Genomic DNA, 20,393 nt, shown 5'->3' with positions numbered 1-20,393 from the left:
ATTGCAGAGAGGAAGACCTCAAGCCCCAACACACAAAGTGCCAACATCTCCATCTGTGAGAAACATAAAAATCAAGTATAAATGAATTCTATAGTAGCAAATCTAACTAAATATCTATTATGAAACAAGCCCAGCTCTGAGGTAATAGTGTTTTATTTTGTCATAATATTGGCATGCTCTTACCCTCAAATGTGCTTCTTTTTCTGGATTCCAGTTAGCCAGGTCAACGCTTATCAGACAGGCTGCAGCCACAGACACAGCAATACAGCCGCAGTTAACCCCATAGGACAGCTGGAACAAAAGTCATACAATTATCTAACAGCTAGTAATCACCTTCATCGGCTGTAATGTATTGTTTTTCAGGCTTCTGTTGAGTTGTACCTACAGGCACTAATGCTGGATATTTGAGCAGCAGGGTGGAAACAATTCCAGCAATGAAGAACTGCAAGAGAGGAGAGTTGACTTGAAACATCAGCAAGTTATTTGACTTGAAGATTCAATCAAAGCCTTATTGTTTTTATCTGCTTTGCTCAATGCATGTTTTTTTGTTTTTATTTTTTATTATTATTATTTAGTTCTTGTTTGAGCAGAGACTTACGAGTGCTCCAGTCAGGTGGGAAACTCTGAACAGAGTGAAAAGGGACTCATTGATCCCCTGGGTTAAAGCAAATAGAATTCCCACTCCGACACTGAGGAAACCGCTCAACATCTGCAGAGACTGAAAGAGGAACAGATGCAAACAAATATATAAACTAAATTCTGTTCATATTTGCAGTGAATAATATGAGATTTAATTTATCATCTCAGCTTCATTTCAGTGAGAATTATCGAGAGACTTTCACATGATGTGCAGAGCGGTCGTGCAACAGTAAATGTTTGGTTCAGGGCTTTTTCTTGGTATTCTACTAGGGGAAGGACACATATACTGACAGACCTGAGGACTACGAAGAGGACGGGATCTTAGTTCCTCTTGTATTAATTTGTGTATTTCATTTTGATTTAGAAATGCGCGAGCTGAGTACCTTGTCAGTGTATTTAACTTCAATTTTAACTTGCATGCATGATTCAGTGCACAGGTTCATGCCAGTGTATGTGTCCTTATTCTAAAAGTGTTACAGTAATAAACACACTGGGTTTGGAATAAAATTTACAAGATAAACTTGATCTGGAAATTAGCAAGTTTCATAAATTCCTGTTTGTCGTAATTCAATTATCTGTGTTGTTATGTAACTATTTGACACTAATCTTATGTAGACATTCTGCTAGGACCTTCTTGTGAAACAGATAATGTTTATAGTATAAATCGAAAAATGATTGTGGGAAACTTCAGCATTTCGAGCGCAATTAAACGTTTCCTGTTGCTCCTGCCCATCAGATTTTCACAAGGTTATTTTGGGCACATGTGTCTTTGCAGCACCTCTAATCTGTTTGTGATATCTAGCATGAATTATTTTGAAATTATTTTTTTAATTAAACCACATAGTCACATGGAAGAATGAGGAAAAGACTGTAATCTGCAATGTCTGTACTTCAATGTTTGAAAGGTAAAACATACACAAGGCAATGTATGAGAAGAAAATCAATCAATCAATCAACATAATTTTGTACACTACATTAAATTTTGTACAAAACACTTACACTCATGCACACTGAATGTAAGGCTGCCCTGGTTACAATCATATTTTATTATTATGAAATATAAATCTGATATAATGGAATCAATACTTTCATTCATGACGGCAATTGACGGCCGTTACATGAGGTTACGTTTACAAGTTTTCATGTTTTTGCACTTGATGAGTTTTAAAACTTTTACCCCCAACACAGCAGGCTGCTTCTGCATCAGGTCATGCAGCGGCCCTTTTTCCTCTGGGATGATCTCTGTCGCTTGGTAATGTTGCAGCACGGGCAGCTCTCCTCTGTCGGCTCTGCTCGGCTTGTCATCTCCATGGATATCCATGTCAGCGTCAGCACAGGCCATGGTTCTTCTCTGATCTGGAGGGATAGTGTTTTCCTTAAAATGTGTAATAATATAATAATAATATAAAATCCTAATGTGTTCTTTAAATTGTAGTGTGAATCCTTTAATACTCCTTAAGCCCCAGCATGGTAAAACCATGCGTAGCCTAAAAAAAAGTACACTAGAAAGTGTTTAGAAATAGTGCAACCTGCGTATGATGTAACATAATACATACACATAGGACAGTGCTGTAATAACCTGTTGAAACTAAGATGTAATGTTTTTCTCAGACCTGTGTGTAAATGAGGCAGACAGGATATAAATACTAGTCTCATACAAATTTGCTTTGGAAAAACTAAGTAAAGAAACAATCAAAGGAGTATTCTCAATACAATTATTAAGGAAGGTAGTATTTCTTTATGGTTAACTGCAGATGAAAGACAGAGAATAGATATTTAAATATTTGTAGGTCTAGGAACAATCATAATCTTAGGGTCTGGAATTGTGCATCATTGGTTTCTCATGGTTATTAAATAAACAGAGCGGATTTTCTTTCATCAAACAAACTGGATAAGAATTAATTCTATTTAACATAATATAATAATGTATCACAAATTTAACCTGTTGTCATAGCTCAACGTCTTTTGGCTACATGATACAAAAACATTAGCAGCAGGTCCCAGCTGTTTTATCTACATATTTTAGTGTTTCTTAGATTTAATATTTAACAAACATGCACAAAACTTGTATATACAGAGAGACTTTAAGATGCTTGCAAATTCATATTCAGTGGCCTACTGAAAATATGTACAACAAAACTTCTCTTAGTGCGATTCAGAAAAGATCTTAGATCGGGATTCTTACCACGTTTGGCTTGAGCAGTATTTATTTCACCCTCTGTATCTGTCTCCGAATGCGTCGTTCTTTAGACATTTTCACTTCCCTGCAAATACTTTGAAATATGATGTCATATCACACCTTGACTTCCTCAATCTGTCTAGTCTCTTCAGTATTACTATGTTTTCTCCTCAGTGCCGCATTACTATAAATTGTATGTTATGATGTTCCTGATTCAACAAAAACTATTTTCTTTTAAATTCATGAACAGAAATGAGTTTAAATATTAGGTCTTTACAGTTTTGAATGTTTACCAGATCAAATCAGACTGTGCACAAGCATTTTGTGGGTTTTTTTGTAGCGTATTTGTGTGTGCATATGTGTGAGAGAGAAGAGAGATAAAGCGGGAGGGGGGGGGGGGGGGGGGGGGGGGGGCTGGGGGGGGGTGGTGGGGGTGGTGGGGGGGGAGGGGGATCCGGTGGGAGTGGGCGGGGGGTGCGGGGTGGGGGGGGAGGGGGGGGGGGGGGGGGGGGGGGGCGGGGCTCGGGGGTGGGAGGGGGGGGGGGGGGGTGGCGCGGGGGGGGGGGGGGGGGGGGGGGGGGGGAGGGGGGGGGGGGGGGGGGGGGGGGGGGGGGGGGGGGGGGGGGGGGGGGGGGGGGGGGGGGGGGGGGGGGGGGGGGGGGGGGGGGGGGGGGGCGGGGGGTGGGGGGGGGGGGGGGGGGGGTGGCGGGGGGGGGGGGGGGGGGGGGGGGGGGGGGGGGGGGGCGGGGCCGCGGGGCGGGGCGGGGGGGGGGGGGGGTGGCGGGGGGGGGGGGGGGGGGGGGGGCGGGGGGGGCCGGGCGTGGGGGGGGGGGGGGGGGGGGGGGGGGAGGGGCGGGGGGGGGGGGGGGGGGGGGGGGGGGGGGGGGGGGGGGGGGAGGGGGGGGGGGGGGGGGGGGGGGGGGGGGGGGGGGGGGGGGGGGGGGGGGGGGGGGGGGGAGGGGGGGGGGGGGGGGGGGGGGGGGGGGGGGGGGGGGGGGGGGGGGGGGGGCGGGGGGGGGTGGGGGGTGGGGGTTGGGGGCGGGGGGGGGGGGGGGGGGGGGGGGTGGGCGGCGGGGGGGAGGGGTGGGGGGGGGGGGAGCGCGCGCGGCGGGGGGGGGGGGGGGGGGGGGGGGGGGGGCGGGGGGGGGGGGGGGGGGGGGGGGGGGGGGGGGGGGGGGGGGGGTGGGGAGGGGGGGGGGGGGGGGGGGGGGGGCGAGAAAAGGGGGGGGGGGGGGGGGGGGGGGGGGGGGGGGGGGGGGGGGGTGGGGGGGGGGGGGCGGGGGGGGGGGGGGGGGGGAGGGGGGGGGGGGCGGGGGGGGGGGGGGGGGGGGGGGGGGGGGGGGGGGGGGGGGTGGGGGGGGGGGGGGGGGGGGGGGGGGGGGGGGGGGGGGTGGGGGGGGGGCGGGGGGGGGGGGGGGGGGGGGGGGAGGGGGGGGGGGGTGGGGGGGGGGGGGGGGGGGGGGGGGGGGGGGGGGGGGGGGGGGGGTGGCGTGGGGTGGGGGGGGGGGGGGGGGGGGGGGGGGGGGGGGGGGGGGCTGAGAGAGAGCGAGGGTGAGAACAAGAATATATCTGATCTGATGTGCCTAGTCATTTCCTTTTCAAACTTGTTTGACAAAGCAGAGAATTTTGCGTCCAATTCAAGTTAGAAGAAAAATAAAAGGTACGTTCCTGAACACCTCAGCAACAGCTCACCAGATATAATGATATGATATAAACTGCTTCACCGTCTTTTGCACTGATCTTGTTCACAGGAGAATGAAGAAGACATTTGTGTGTAATGAATCGATGATCATCACTATACCTGTTGGGAATCTCAGGGATGCTGGAGCGGGCCAACTGATGCCAGAAAGGTTCCACTGTGTGTTCAGAGATTCCTTCAAGGTCTTTGTTGTTAAGGGAAAACCTAAACCTCTTGGAGTAAGTTGAATTGTTTCCTATACAGGTAGAAATGTGTGGCAACATGCAAATAATTTTTTTTTTCTGGCATACATTTACACAGTTGCTGCATTGTTATACAGTATTTTCTGTTTGTTTATTTATTTCTCTTTTTTATAAGGCAGTCCAAGCCATCGCTGGTGTGTTTCTTTGCACTCTTGGTCTGATTTTTGGACACGAATTTGCCATGAACTACACTCTACCCAGTGTTCTGGTAAATACAGTTTCAAAAAATAGCCAGAAAATTCTATTCTGGATGATTCTTCAAAGAATTTGAATGAGTAATAAAATTAAAATTACAAATCAACCACTTTATGTTATATTTCTACTGTTAGTGTGTGATGAGGAATACTGTGCTTATGCGTCCTTTAACTGCTGTGACACTTCCTATCTCACCTTCTTTTAATGCTAAACAGTATTAGTGTTAATTATTATATTTCTGTGTAAAAAAAAAAAAAAAGCTAATGTTTTATCATTACCTTATAGTTTGTGGTCTCTGGTATGGTGTCCTACGCTGCAGGACAAACTCCAAACATGCATGTGGTAAGTAATCTACTTTAAAATAAAGATTTTCTTTGCAAGTGAAAACTCCATCATGTGGGTTAAACTTAAAATTTTGATAGCAAAGAAATAAAAAAATTCTTTAACTATGACTTGACTTAAAAATGACTGTTGTAAAGTCTACGATATAAAGTAGTATATTTTTTTCAATGTTTAGGATAGGATTTTGAAAACAGTTTTTATTCTCTTTGAAAATTCTGTTTTTAAACAGAACTTATAGAATTAATTTTATTCAGCTCAAGATTTTAAAATGCTGTGATCGTAATCGCCCAAATATGAAGTACGTGAAATATCAGAATAGTTTTTAGTGTTCTTCAAAAGATGGATTCACAGTTAATGTAGTAATAATAATAATTATAATCATTATAATAAGACTGGTTTGCAAAAATAAACAAATTTAAATTACAGAATCTCTTTTCAATAACTCTGAGCATCATTATTGTGGTTTTATAGCTCAAGAGTTACAACTGTTGGTTTGATCACTGACTTACTTGAGCAATGCACTAACCCCCACATTGCTGCCAAAATGGACGTCTGTGTGGAGATAAACATAAATGCAATTTCATGTCTTTTTCTAGGCAAAGCTGTCATTCTCTCTGAACATTATCAGCTTCCTCTGGTCTATTGTGGCATTTTCTTTCAGCGTATTCCACTTCCTTGCTATACCTAATATGGGCTCACGTTTTCCCACGGTAAAGGAAAACACCATTACTGTCAATTGAGTCACCAATTGCTCTCTGAAATACAAAACAAATGTGTGTTCACTTTGAATAATCTTTCAATTTTTTCATAGATGACAAAAGGAATCTGTGGACTGATAATGAGTCTGCTGGTTGTTGAAAATTTATTAGCCCTATTCATAATCTACTGGCTAAGTAAAGCCATTTGCAGAGAAGAGTTCAACACTTTGGTATGTTATTTTCTTTGCAGCTACATATTCTGTTATATAAATAAAATATTGTGTAAATAATAATAGTTTTTGTTTTTTTCTGCAGCCCATCATACTGCTGAAACAGGCGGACTGAATTTAAAGGCTTGATGGAGCTCAACAAGCCAATGACCAAACCAAATTACCATATTTAGAACTTTGAACATCCTGATTGTATAGAAAGTGCATAGCAGCCTCATATGTCATATAAATATGCCATAGTTCAGAGCCATATATATCCTAATATACGCTATACAAAGAATGCGAAGGTTATTATAGTTTCTGTTTCAGAGCTAGTTGGAAAATATGCAAAGAGTGATTGCATTTGAATATAATGTGTTAGCTTTTGTTTTTGTACAATTCGCTGTTGATATTGCCTTTTAATTTTATAAAAGTAGTTGTATTCATGCAAACAAACAAAAAAAAGATGTGCTGATTTCTGCAGTAAGCTTTATTGTGAAACTGTTAAAACCTTTTTTCAACAAGTTACATTTTCTCATTGGCTTTGTATTTCATTACTCACTTTCGATTGATTGTTGTGGTAGTCCATTGATCAGCTGGTTTGATTGCATGGCTGTTTAACAGATATCAAACATTTAGGAATTAGTAGTCGTGATTGTTTTATTTCGTTAAAAACTGCAAAGATTTTAAAATTTCAGTGACACACTGGATTTTCTGTGGATTATTCAATCTCACATTGACCACTGCAATGTGGGAACATTGTAAAACTTGATTTTATGTTCTGATGTATTATAAGCTTGGCTCCTAATAAAAACTTTGATTTTGTGTGACGCTACAGCTTCAGATCAGTGGGTTATTCTGGACTGTTCTTATCTCATTTTCAAAAATAAAGGTGAGGTTTTTGCTACCAGAACTCTGCGCACTCAAGCTGGCAGAGAGTATGTGATATCTTAAAAGGTAATTAAAAAACTTTTTAAAATTTTTATCCATGACTTTTAACTTTTATTTTTAATACCTGTTAATCTGTTGATTTTTAAACACTTGAACATATATAAAGCTAATTATTTACTTTATTTACGGTTAATTTATCTTCTTATTGAGCTGAGACAATACTCCTCTATTGTAGCACAATTGCACAACAATAAAAAAAAAAAAATTAACAGACCTTCTTTTAAGAGCAGAAACATGTGTAAATGACAACTAAGCAGGGAATTTATGTTTTGATATTAGTAAGAAAAATATATTTTATTGTGGTACACTTCCTAATAACTATAAATGAAATATTTTATGTAATCTATAATAGATAATAGCCTAAGTTATGATGTAAAAAATCATGGGAGCACATAACGTGCATCAGAGACATTTAAAAAAGAATATGACACTTTTTGCATCATGTTCTACTACCAAAAAAAAAAGAAAAAGAAATATCTTAAGATTACTGAAATTCATATGGGGAAACGATAAAGAACCTTTCATGTGGATTTCTCTGCACTTAAACTACCAGAAATAACATCAACAGTAAATCTTTAGAAAATTGGTGTGCATGAGGGTCTGACTTTTCATGCTGCTCTTGGTGAAAAAATGACAGGGGGCCCTGAGGGTGTGTTTTTGGTTTCAGTGTCATGTGAAGCCATGAGCGGCCACAGGAGGGAGATAAACACACACCAAGTCAAGTTAATTTACATTTCGGTGAGAGATGTAATGTAGGAAATAGATCCATTTGACATAAAAAAAATAAAAATAAAAAAAAACTGAGTTCAAGTTCACAAAACGCAGGGGCTAACATGTTTTAAGCGTGTGGTTGTCCGGTCTGAGTTGAAGATGGGTACATGTACATGTACTGGGTACATGTAGAAATCAGCGTCTGCTCATATGTCACGGTTAAAAGTCTTAGCACGGAGGTCACGCTATAAACAATCATAGCAGCACATGATGAAGGAGCATGCGGACCTTCCGCTTTGGGACACTCCCAACTAACATGTACACCAATCAAAATCAGAAGTGAACAATTTCTCTACAACGGTCTTTCCCCTTCGTTTAACCCTCTGCTGCTCGCCCTGCGTACCTGTCACTACTCCACTTAGCTGGATATGTAATTTATACATTTACTTCGACTGTTTCCTGTCTGTTGTGGCAGTTTGTGGTGGTGGTGGTAGCTGCTACTGCTGCTGCTGCTGCCTGCTGCTGGTGCTCTCCTGGCTGCGTCCTCCTGCTATGGCGTCCGTGTATAGCGGATCCCACACCTTGAGCAAGGATGATGTGAATTACAGGATGCATTTCCGAATGATAAACGAGCAGCAGGTTGAAGATATCACGATAGAGTTTTTCTACCGGCCGCATACGATAACACTACTGACATGCACGGTGCTCAGTCTGATGTATTTCGCCTTCACAAGGTAAAGTCGTTCACAGCTAATGCTAGCTCGGGGGGCGGGGGGGGGGTTAGCTCGGTAAGCTAGCAGGAGCAGTGATGCTCTTGAGTCTTTCCTGGATTTTCTCACTGAAAGTAACTTTACACCCGCATGTAGATACTGGAATGACTAATTCACTCTTAACTACCTCCAATTTGCTACAATTAATCGATAACCGAAGCTGTTAAAGAGAAGCGTTGTGTTATATAATGTTAGTCCAGTGATGGACATGGTTTCCTGTGCTGACATTAGCTACAACCATGTAACTTGTAAGGAAACGGGTCGTAATGTCACATTTAAAATGATTGATGACGGTTTTACCAACCACAATTTGTCATATAAATCTAATCTAATGTAATGTAAACACTGCTGTCTTTGCCAGTTGCAGTTTGAAGCTTGGAGACATGTGAGGCACATTCACATCAGTAAAGCTGTGGAGGGGAGATAATGTTATAAAATGGTCAGTTTAACATATTCCACAGCGTCGGTGGATATTTCTGATTTCTGTTTACCCTTTCTGCAGAGATGATGGAAACCCCGACAGTAATCTCTGGGTGGGGCTCATCCTGGTCATCTCATTCTTCCTCATCATCAGTGTTTTGGCATTTCCTAATGGTAAGCAAAAAAAAGTGTGTGGATAGCCCTTAGATACAGTTTATCTAAAGGTGCTTTACAGTCATGTTTTAGCACAATAAATAATAATGACTGCTTTACATGAGACCCTCCGCTAATAATGACCTCATTAGCCAAGCTTGTATGAGCTAAATTTGTCAACAACCTTATCTATCATGGTGTCATTAGTATCATTCTTGTCACTATTGTTTGTACAGTTTGTACAGGGATGGTAGTAGATACGTGTATGTGACATAATACTAAAAAGCTGATTTGTTAGTTTTGTTTGATGATTAGCATATTGTGTATCTGTGTTTATCTTGTAATTTATTTTGGGTTATATCTTTTTGATATAATCTTCCTTGTTGTAGGCCCATTCACCAGACCACATCCAGCAATATGGCGAATAGTTTTTGGTGAGTATTTGCTATAAGTCCCTGAGTGCTGTTGTTCAGACCCTTAAATTTTCCTTCTAAATGTCATGTCCTTCTGCTTTCAAGGTCTGAGTGTCCTCTACTTCCTGTTCCTGGTTTTCATCATCTTCCTCAACTGGCAGCAGGTGAAGCAGCTAATGTATTGGTTGGACCCAAACCTGCGTTATGCCAAAAGAGAAGCAGACATAATGGTGAGTGGTTTAGGCTTACACAGAAAGTCATTTTCAGATTGCTTTACATGCACCAGTTGTGTTCCCTACCAAGGGATTATCAATCTCTTTAATGAAGCTTTATGTGCCGCTTTCTGCAGGAATATGCGGTGAACTGCCATGTCATCACGTGGGAGCGAATCATGAGCCATTTTGACATTTTTGCATTCAGTCATTTCTGGGGCTGGGGTATGAAGGCCCTGCTCATTCGAAGCTATGGCCTGTGTTGGACCATCAGTATTACCTGGGAGCTTACTGAGGTACAGACGCACACACCAGCCGAATCTTGTCATCACACGCTTAGCGTCCTGTGGTATCACTTTCTCTCTGTCTGCCTCTCCCTCCGTCTTTCTCTTTATAATGGAGACATTTTAAGGTCAACTAAGCTGCTGATGTAAGTGGTTTATCTAGTGAAATTTGATGATTCGTTTTGTCCTTTCTCAATAACTTTATATAACGTAATAAATATATGTTTGAAGGCTGAAGACTACAGTTTTTCAGATATGATGTAGACTCATTACCTTCTCCTCTCCTGTTCACATAGCTGTTCTTCATGCATCTGCTCCCTAACTTTGCTGAGTGCTGGTGGGACCAGGTGATTCTGGACATTCTGCTGTGTAATGGAGGGGGCATCTGGCTTGGCATGACTGTGTGTCGCTTTTTGGAGATGAGGACCTACCACTGGGCTAGTATTAAGTATGACATTGCAGTCTGGAAATTAGCTACAATTGTGTAAAGATTTTATCTAGTTTTGCGTCGATCCTAGATCTGTGTGAAGACTAGCAACTCAAACATACTCATCTATTTTCAGTTGCCTTTTCTTTCATTTAAAAGTTGTGAAAAGGGAAGTGGGGGTTTATATTATAAGCCTCGTGCATCTATTTCATATGATCAGCCCTGATCCAGTAACAATGCACCTAGTATATTGTCTGCAAAACTAATAGTTCTTTGTGTTTTGGCCTTTATAGTTTATTATGCAAGCTGACCTTCAGCTGAGTATACGCCAACTAATATATTTAATTTGCTTTTACTATTTTGTACCATCATAATAAATTCTGTTCCACTCTAGCAAGTTGTTTCAGATGCACCTTGAAGATGTATAAATTGTTGTTTTGAAATATGATCCCACATGTTCATCAGGGAGGAGTGGACTGAATGTTTAATGTCATGGCATTACTTTCATCTGGCTTTGTCTACCGCACTAACATAATACTTACTGTAAAATTATCTGCAAGCCTTTGTAACCCTTCTCCTGTGCTTCCCATCCAGGGACATCCACACCACCACAGGGAAGATCAAACGAGCCGTGTTACAGTTCACCCCTGCAAGCTGGACCTATGTTCGCTGGCTTGACCCAAAGTCCTCCCTGCAGCGAGTGATGGGCGTCTATCTGTTCATGATCATCTGGCAGGTGGGTCAGGGAGAAATCCTCTCTCGCCATCTCATCGGGGACTAAGTGCTGACTAGTTGGAGATCATCCAATGTGCTCTGCGTGCTAAGTCCTGGCTAATCTTGGCTCCTTCGTTGTTGAAATCTAAAACCTGTCCTACATGGATCTATATAATGCTTGAGTGTCTTACTGTCTACGCATTAACAGCTAATCCCATAAGAGTGAAAGAGGCTGGATTACTTGGGAGCAATTTATGGTAATGAGAAAACCATGGCTGGAGAACTTGAGTGAGCTCCATTGCTCTTCACTGGAGAGTAAGTTGCCAAAATCTCTAGACCCTGGCAGCCATAGCGATGAAAAGTGGTGTTTCTCTCATTTTTGTGTGGTGATGAAACAACATTGTCACCCCCTCTCTCTTACTCAGGCAGTTTCCAACTCTCTTGAGGCTTTAAATAGTAATTACCAGTCTTTGAGTATTAGCTGAAGAGACGGGAGGCCGCTGAGCTCTGCTCGGTGTGGTGACAGTTTAGCTGATCTTTGCTGAGTTCTGCCACGCAGGCTTCGAGCCAAGTGTGTGAATAACACAGCAGCAAGTCTCCCTCTCATTATCTTCCAGTGCACATGAGAGGGACTTGGACAGTGTGTCCCTCAAAATGAACTGCCACTGTTGTTGCCAGTGTGTTAAATCAAGTGAAACTGGCATTGTGAGAGAATCTTTGTTTGTCAGTGTCCTAACCTCAACCCAAAGTGGTTTCAGCAAGAGTTACATTTATGTTATTTAATATATAATTTATATACTGTATATGGCCAGTGAAAAGTTTCTCTAGCATTTCATTCATTTTAAATATCCTAACACTAAAAATATTCTGACATTATTTTACTGGAAATGACTAGGAGTTATACAGAAAGGTTCAGATTTCATTAGTCAGCACTGTCTATATGTTTCAACTACAGGCTGAACTGATGGACCTTTTCAGGGCATCTGCCATTAATAAAGTCTCATTCTTATGCTTACTCGCAGCAGCCATTTTGACTTGAACACAGGTTTAACTAATAACAACAATAATGGCTGCTTTCCTTTAAGGTGGGCCAGGTCCAGGGCAGTGCTTTCATCCACACAGTCTCACTGACATGGCTTCCTGGTACATATTAACGGAACAGAGCCGTTATTAAATGTCACTTTCTACACCTGCGCCTTCCTCTTTATGACATCTACATGTCTGCCATCAAAGACATTGATGTTCCCCAAAAAACAAATACAGGAACACTCTGAGCCACTCTGCACTCATTATGACGGCCAGACAGTGGCATGTTCTTTATTGGCCAAGTGAGTCATCTGACCTAAATCCAACTTAGCATTTGTTTTACTTACTGAATACATGATGGAAGACAAAAAGCCCCCAAAACAAGCCAAACTATCCGTGAGGAAGATACTGCTCTTTAAAGTCAAATTTATTATTAATATTTGCAAAGGATTTGGATAAAAAATATTTAGGATTACTTTTATTTATTTGGACGATGTGTAGAAAAGGCTAAAAGTGAAAACTTTTAACATGTTTGAATATGCTTGTGTTACATAGGTTTTATATATATTATCTTCTGTCTGTCGTCTTTTTTTGTTCACAGCTAACAGAGTTGAACACGTTCTTCCTCAAGCACATTTTCGTTTTTCCCGCAAGCCACGCTCTTAGCTGGTGTCGGATTCTGTTCATCGGTATCATCACAGCTCCAACAGTGAGGTACAGACACAGTTTTATTAGCAGGGAACTGATCCCTAGAAACTCACAATGACATTTTTACACGTCACATTTAAATCATGTTTAAAAAAAAAAATTCAGATCTTGCACATTGTTACGTGCTTATGTTGTTTATCCTTGTTTGACAGTATGAGAAAAAATGCCAGCCCATAAAAACAGAAACTGCAGGTGAAATTTGTTAATGTTTGCACTTTGTTTTTTTTTTTCACTTCAGGCAGTATTATGCGTACCTTACAGACACACAGTGCAAGAGAGTTGGAACACAGTGTTGGGTGTTTGGGTAAGTGAAACATTACACAAAATTTTATATAAAAATTGTAGCCCTGACTAAAGCTTTTTTAAGTAAGGCCCCCAAAATCAGTTGTATAACACAGCATATTTATGTGTGAATTGCAGTGTGCTGCAGGTGGGTCAGAGGTTTCACTTGTGTGTGTTTGTTTTTTCTTCCGTCACTCACAGGGCAATTGCCTTCCTGGAGGCCTTAGCGTGTATTAAATTTGGACAGGACTTGTTTTCAAAAACACAGATCCTCTATGTGATCCTCTGGCTTCTGTGTTTGGTAAGATCAGAATTACATGCATTTCTCTGTCAGAGTGATTTACTGCAGTTAATAGTACGCTCGTCAGGCTTTAAAATGTATGAAATATTGTACTCTAACTTTGCCACTAACATCATAATTTTTCACATTTCACACATTGTTTATGGATTTTCCATGAATCATTGATTAGTCTCTGTTATGTTTTATCTGTCTTTAGGCTTTCATTACATTCCTGTGCCTGTATGGAATGGTGTCGTATGCTGAAAATTATGGTCCAAGAGAAAAGGTATGTTTATTGCTTCAGTTTTAGTGTCTTAAGCCTTGTTAAGTCTGTCACATAGTTTATTACAAAGGGTAATTCATGTTGGTTTTTGTTCAAAAGTACTTTAACCTTGTCGGGGATATATTATGTCCTGGGAAGTGTTTGTTGAAGGAACTGGTTAGTATTTGTGTTTGCTTAAAACCCTAAGGCAATGCTGGTTTACACACCTGCACAAGCGATAAAACAAGAGCCTCTTTTGGATATGCACCTATTAATGCAAATGTAAAGGCACGTTAAAAGTCATGATAGCAATCTTTCTATTCTGAACCCAGTAATATTTTCTTATCACATCCAAAGAAAGAGTGCTAGGGGAGATATGACCCCTTGATTTTTAACCTTTTGGTGAAGGGCAAACAAAGACCAAATAAAAAAACACAGAAATGAAAAAATCAAAAAAAAAAATCTTGTACAACCACAGTAACAGTCAAAGCAGCAGCTGCTCCCTATATTTTCAGTCTTCATCACCACCAATTCCATGGATGAAATTGTGACTTTACAACACTTTACATTCAGCATGTGGGCATACTGAAATGAATTTGACTGTCAGCCAGTAGAAAGTAGACAGCAGGAATTCTCTATCTAATAAATAATGAGATTGATGAGGATTGCATGTCTGAATAAAGCCCAGACAAACAGTTACACAATGAGAGCTACTGTGTGTCTGAATGACAAAAAGCTACGTACATCTTTGACAGATAGGTCAGTGAATAATAACTTGGAGGCCTAGTCCTTTTAAAGATTCTTCTCGTTGACTGGGGTCAGTTACCTTGTTTATGTACAGTTAATGGTACGTGTGTCATGTGTCTGAACCTCCTCTCTTCTCACAGAGCCTCTCAGAATGTGAGGACAGTAATTACACAGAATCTGCTGACTATGTGTTCGAAGGATTTAAAGGTACAGTGTCTTTCAACCACATAAAAAGCCTCATAAAAGTCATCCAATCCTTTAAAGGGCTTACCTCTAGTATTTGGACTGGTGCTTTCCTTATACTGTAAATGTGCATATTTACTTACACTGTAAATGTCATCATATTTCAGGAGAGACGGAGGTGGATGGAGACAGCCCTACAACAAGACGGAGAGGAAAGGGCTCAGGAAAGATCAAATCCATCAACGGCCTGGACGGCCAGTAGGAGTTAAAGCCAGAGGGCAGTGGGCGACTCCTGAACTTACCCCAAGGAGCCAGATGTGGAGGTGTGGTCACAGGTTGAATAGGGGGTTAAGAAACGACTACTTCCAGGTGTAATTGAAGTCTAGAAAGCCCCCACCTATAGTAGAGGGAATGGAGACAGGCAAGACTAAGTGGATGAACAGGTCCATGTGGTGTTATTAGGAGTGTGCAGAGGCTTGGACTACAGAGATGCACACTAAACAGTGTGATGTAGTCATAAAAGCTCCTAAACCACGGATCACAGGTTTGTGTGCATGTGTGATGAGAGAGAGAGGAATGGTGGTATTTCGTGTGTGTGAGAGAGAGAAAGAGGTGGCAATAAAAACGGCCGACTTTAGATGTGACTGCATGATCATTGTAGCTGATAAACTATAATTTACAAACATTTATCCTATGATACAGTATATCGTTGATGGTTAATGTACATCTGACTGGTTTACGCCAGCCTTAACTCCAGTATGTGGGTTCAACACATTTCAATGTTAAAAGCCATTATGTAGAATTTATCACATTAATTAGAGCCTCTGTGTTTATAGGACAGAAATGCTTAAGTCTTTTTATTAGTATCTGTCATAGATTGTCTATTTACATCAAAGATGTTCACATTTGTTTTGTGTTTATAACTTGAATGTGGACAGGATTTCAATGCAAGACATCTTTAGCTTGTTAGCATCATCGACTGAGGTTTGTGTTTGATCTGGAACAAAGCGAAGCACACAGTTTAAGCACTTTTCAGAATGTTTTCTTGGAAATACTGTACATTTTGTAATGCTTGTGTATTTTGTGAATCTATGTGACCTTGAGTGATTTTACTCTCCCTGTCCATCTGTGGCTGCTATCTCTTTTTTGTTGTTTGTTTGTTTTGTTTTTAACTGTACTGATAACAGAGGGCAATTATTCAGATTCCTGCATGTGTTGTCAGGCTCTTCCTGTCTGTGTGCAGGTGGTATTGTTTTACTGTCAACCTTCTTGTTATTGCATATATTGCATTTGCATGGCTGTGTCAAATCAAATCAAGTGTTTTAGTGGGAAAATGTTACACGAGTAGTCAACAGATCTTTGTATTACACCACACACCAGGATGCCAGTATTGTTATTTTTTATGTCTTTCGCTGTAATTGTAACATTTTAATTCACCCCTCGTGCCTGTTTGCATGTTCTTTTTTTCTTTTCTTTTTTATTCTTAACTTTTCTCAGTTTGTATTAAGACTAAATTTGAGCTTTTTGTGTTTGATTCTTCTGCCCTTATTTTCATTTGCTCTGTCAGTATCATCTCAGTACAGATATATCCCTCATAATCCTCGACAATCCAGACGTTGACCTCTGTGGAATGGACCAGGCTGCCGTGCTACAGTAGACACTATAAATGGTACATTGTCTCTGGATTTAGATGTCATTTGCCAAAAACAATTCCACTGAAAATGACTTGTGCTGTTCTTTTTCACTGTGAAATAATGAAACATATTAAAATGTTTTACATCTCCTTAAACTCTTTGAGCTTTTTGTTGAAAGAATCTGCCCTTTTTTTGTTTTTTGAAATAATACTACGCTTATACCCTACTTTCAAAAATAAATGTGTTACTCATTGAACAAGTTTTTTTGTACTTGCTATCACATAAATATAAGTATTAGGCAGTTTGTTTACTTGACAATAGGAAATCATGAATGACCTTGCTCAACCCCTGAAGAGCACCCTGCTGCAAAAAGGAGTGCCAGATTGGCTGACTCAAACACTGCCTGTCTCGGATCAGATTTCACTCCGTCTGCACACCGTGAAACTCAGAGACTGAAATAGCTCCCTCATGCTGACCTATAACAACATGTATTTCAAGGTACGCTTGATGTTCTCTCGGAAAAAGACAGCAGTAAATGTCATATAGTGCAAAACATGACCAGTAGAAGCAGAGGTACAGCTAGAAATTCAGAGTCTACTGACAGAAAACCCATTGAGCTATCAGCAGGTATCGCCCCACAGTGAGTATTAAGGCACATTGCAATACTATGTCACATGTTGCATTTTCTGGCTTTGAATCCGGCCTTTCAAGTTTAATACATAATATACAGAAACGAGGAATGATGTCTGCTGAATGTGTTCTGAGAAGTAAAGAAAACATTGCAAGGGCTGAAACCACTTTATCTCCTCAACTTGTGTTTAATTTGATTTCCATACGAGGGCGGCAGAGAGCCTCTGTGCTGTGCAAGATGTCATGTGACCATCTGGGCCTAAAACACAGCACATGAGTGTGCACTCTAGTGTTGCAGTGCCCTGCGTTACTAGCCCTCTCTTCATCATTTGCTCCATCTCTTAAATTACCAGTCTGTGTTTTTTGGTTTCCTGAACCTCCAGTTTCCTGCATCAGCCGACAGTCTGTTAGCTTTAAGAACATCAGGATATTTCAGTCATGGCCATGAGTCCTGGTCCACGAAGTTGTGGCAGCCTGAGTCCTGAGGGGATCCTGAGAGAGATCCAGATCAATTTGATGGAGTGTAAAGTCTGCTTTGAGAAGTTCTGCACTCAGCAGAGGGAGCGCAGGCCACAGAACCTTTCCTGTGGCCATGTACTCTGTCTGGAATGCATCACAGCTCTGTCCCACCCTCTCCTGAGGAAGCTGGAGTGCCCGTTCTGTCGACAGCTGTGCAGTGTTGACAGCACCTCCCACTGCCAGGTTCTTAGTGACCTCCAGGAGCTGCTGTTGTCCCGGAGTCCTGTATCGTCTGCTCCTCCTCACAGGGCAAAAGGAGGCCTTAGCTTGTCTGCAGGTCTGACATCCACAGCTCTACACCTCTACACAGCTTTTGGCAGTTGGGGGACTCTTATCAACCCCACTGGGATAGCTATATTAGGGTCCTCAGGGACAATAGTGGTGGTGCACGATGAAGAGATGAGGGTGGTGGTGTTCAGTCCGCAGGGTAGGAAGTTACACAGTTTTGGACGAAGAGGACAAGCCAATGGAGAGATCTGTTACCCAGTGGATGTGGCGGTGACTCCCTGTGGTCACGTGGTGGTGACTGATGCAGGGGATAAAGCCATGAAGGTTTTCACCTCCAGAGGGAACCACGTGTTGACGGTCAAGGATTCTTTCCAGATGCCCTGGGGTGTGGACACAGACAACTGTGGGTACCTCCTGGTCTCAGACATCCTGGCTGGCACACTGTTCCATGTAAAAGTGGACTATGTTCATGGTGTTATTCTGGAGCATCACACATCCGTTTCTGACCTCCAGCATCCAAAAGCAGTGGCCTGCTGTCCAGTGACTGGGAACACTGCAGTGATGGAGCACTTAACTGATGACACACATCCACCAGACAGGCAACAACACACAAGGCTGAAAGTGTTTACCAAAGACTTCCACCTGCTTCATCAGACAGACAGTTTCAGCCTGACCCTGCAGTCCTCAGTGAGGCTGAACATGTCGGGTGTGGCGTTTGAAGGAGATGGAGATGTGATTGTGATTGACTCTGAACAGGGGATGGTTTGGAGTTTAGGGAAGCTCCACAACGGCCCAGTCCTGACTCCTCTTGTGGGAGACAACCTTATCCGCCCAGTTGGACTAGTGTCACTGAACAACATGCTCATCATTCTGGACAGTGGAGACCATACAGTAAAGATTTATTCTGCTAAATCTGATACTGGACCCATGATATAGCTCATGTATGAACCGGCCCAGAGTAGCCTATGTAAAATAGAGATTATCATATTGTATAGTGATGTGGTTACCTGGCAATATATTTACATTGAAAATGAAAAATGTGAATATAATGAGTGCTATTGTATACTTTGTAGTATTGGTTGTGTGATCATGTCATAATAATGTTTCTGTCATGTAGTTACTGTCCCCCTATTTACTGAAAATAAATAGCATTATTTGTGAATACATAATACATTACTTTCCCAACCAGCAGTCCCAATAATAATCTAAGAGCTAACAAAATGATTAAAGGCATAAGAAAGCAAAAAATATAAATCTTATTCAAAACTTTTCTTAATTTTGCTGTTTTCTTGTAAAACACTGGATGCCTCCACCTTTCTGGAGCTAAAAAAAATCCTTCAAATCAAACTATCTAAAGAAAACAAAAAAAATCACTCTTGGTTGAAATGCTCACAATTCATGTCCACAAGGCCAGAAAGCTGTGATGAGTGGTTAAACAAGCAGATTCCTTCATTTTAATGGGGTCAGTACTTTAACTACTGCCGATACTTATGTAGTTTTACTTAAGAAGGCCTTTTCATTCTTGTAATGGAGTATTTTTACATTGCTGTATTGATGCTTTTACTAAAGTAAGGATCTGAATTCTTCCAGCACTGGCCCCTTCGCATTTCATGATTACAGACTGCATCCAATCAGTGTAATCAGTGACTGATAACTACTTTTGTCAATGGAGCAAATCTTAACACAGCAGTAAGAAAAATGCTTTGCTGAGTGGGGACTTGCGAGCAGTGGACCAGATTCAGCCTCATGAAGAGTCTTGGAAAGCTCCTCTTCCAAAAATGAGGGGTGATTAAAGCTTACTGTACACTTTATTGAAGTCTTTGATTTTCATCTAAATGTGGTTTTATGGTAAAAAATGGACAGATAAATAAGACTTTACTGAACAAAAAATTTAATCTGTGTTTTGTTTAAGGAGCCTGTCACAAAATACTCAAAAGAAAAATGGAACTACTGCTACACGTTGAGGATGATACGCTTAAACTTTCCTTATAATTTGGATATTTAAGCCCCTAAAAGTGCAGTTTACATTCTAGATTTTTAAAGGTCCTAAAACATCAATAAATTAGATTTTAAAAATGACCAAAAAATGACTCTTTTTGTAACTGATCTGAGCTGTGATGAAGGGTGTGGGGTGCACTGGGACTCCTGACATCAGTATTTTCAACAGCATGGCTAATGTGTTTCATAAATGTTTTGGTGACTGTTAAAAATGAAATGTGTTGTATGTGTTGGGGGGTGGGGTGGGGTGGAGGGGGGGACTCAGACTCCTGCCCTCAGTTCTTTTTTCTTCTTAAAACCTGGCTATGGCCCTGCTGCCATTGCTCCCAATAAAACTGTCAATGATATTTTTATGATTATTATTAATCTCATGTTGTGTGTGTGTGTGTGTGTGTGTGTGTGTGTGTGGTTCTGTGTGTGGTGTGCTTGCGTGCGTGCGTGCGTGAGAGTAGAGAAGAGAGAGAGAGAGAGAGAGAGAGAGATTAGGTCATCTTTTAAGACTGTTTAAACTTCCTTTTTTGATTTTAATAAACCCTCCTCTCTTCATCCCTACCTTTAAATTGACTTGTCATGATGCGTGTCGTCGGTCCATGTAAACCAACTTGTCATTCCGCCTCACATTTCTAGTCCCCCGGTTT

General features: G+C 41.7%; 2 protein-coding genes across 2 annotated transcripts; both read left to right on the top strand.

Moving 5' to 3' along the window:
- Positions 1-8,235: 8,235 nt before the first annotated feature.
- Positions 8,236-16,535, top strand: LOC111236829 (phosphatidylserine synthase 1). Its single transcript, XM_022765693.1, has 13 exons — positions 8,236-8,599; positions 9,138-9,229; positions 9,598-9,642; positions 9,727-9,851; positions 9,971-10,129; positions 10,414-10,565; positions 11,139-11,280; positions 12,886-12,998; positions 13,231-13,296; positions 13,476-13,575; positions 13,772-13,840; positions 14,704-14,770; positions 14,914-16,535. The coding sequence occupies exons 1-13, from the start codon at positions 8,418-8,420 to the stop codon at positions 15,006-15,008; spliced, it is 1,407 nt and encodes a 468-aa protein (XP_022621414.1). The 5' UTR covers positions 8,236-8,417; the 3' UTR covers positions 15,009-16,535.
- A 765-nt stretch (positions 16,536-17,300) lies between these two features.
- Positions 17,301-18,941, top strand: nhlrc1 (NHL repeat containing E3 ubiquitin protein ligase 1). Its single transcript, XM_022765684.1, has one exon. It carries the CDS (start codon positions 17,449-17,451, stop codon positions 18,691-18,693), a length of 1,245 nt encoding a protein of 414 aa, XP_022621405.1. The 5' UTR covers positions 17,301-17,448; the 3' UTR covers positions 18,694-18,941.
- The last annotated feature ends 1,452 nt before the right edge of the window (positions 18,942-20,393 follow it).

This window comes from Seriola dumerili, unplaced genomic scaffold (assembly GCF_002260705.1).
Source record: "Seriola dumerili isolate Sdu_G_001 unplaced genomic scaffold, Sdu_1.0 BDQW01000723.1, whole genome shotgun sequence".
In the NCBI taxonomy this organism is placed as follows: Eukaryota; Metazoa; Chordata; class Actinopteri; order Carangiformes; family Carangidae; genus Seriola; species Seriola dumerili.
This window is presented reverse-complemented; position numbering and strand designations above follow the sequence as displayed.

Coding starts and splice junctions, on each gene's coding strand:
- nhlrc1 (XM_022765684.1), top strand. CDS start 17,449: ATGGCCATGAGTCCTGGTCCACGAAGTTGTGGCAGCCTGAGTCCTGAG.
- LOC111236829 (XM_022765693.1), top strand. CDS start 8,418: ATGGCGTCCGTGTATAGCGGATCCCACACCTTGAGCAAGGATGATGTG. Junction 10,130..10,413: donor TTACCTGGGAGCTTACTGAG/GTACAGACGCAC, acceptor CTGTTCACATAG/CTGTTCTTCATGCATCTGCT. Junction 13,297..13,475: donor ACACAGTGTTGGGTGTTTGG/GTAAGTGAAACA, acceptor CGTCACTCACAG/GGCAATTGCCTTCCTGGAGG.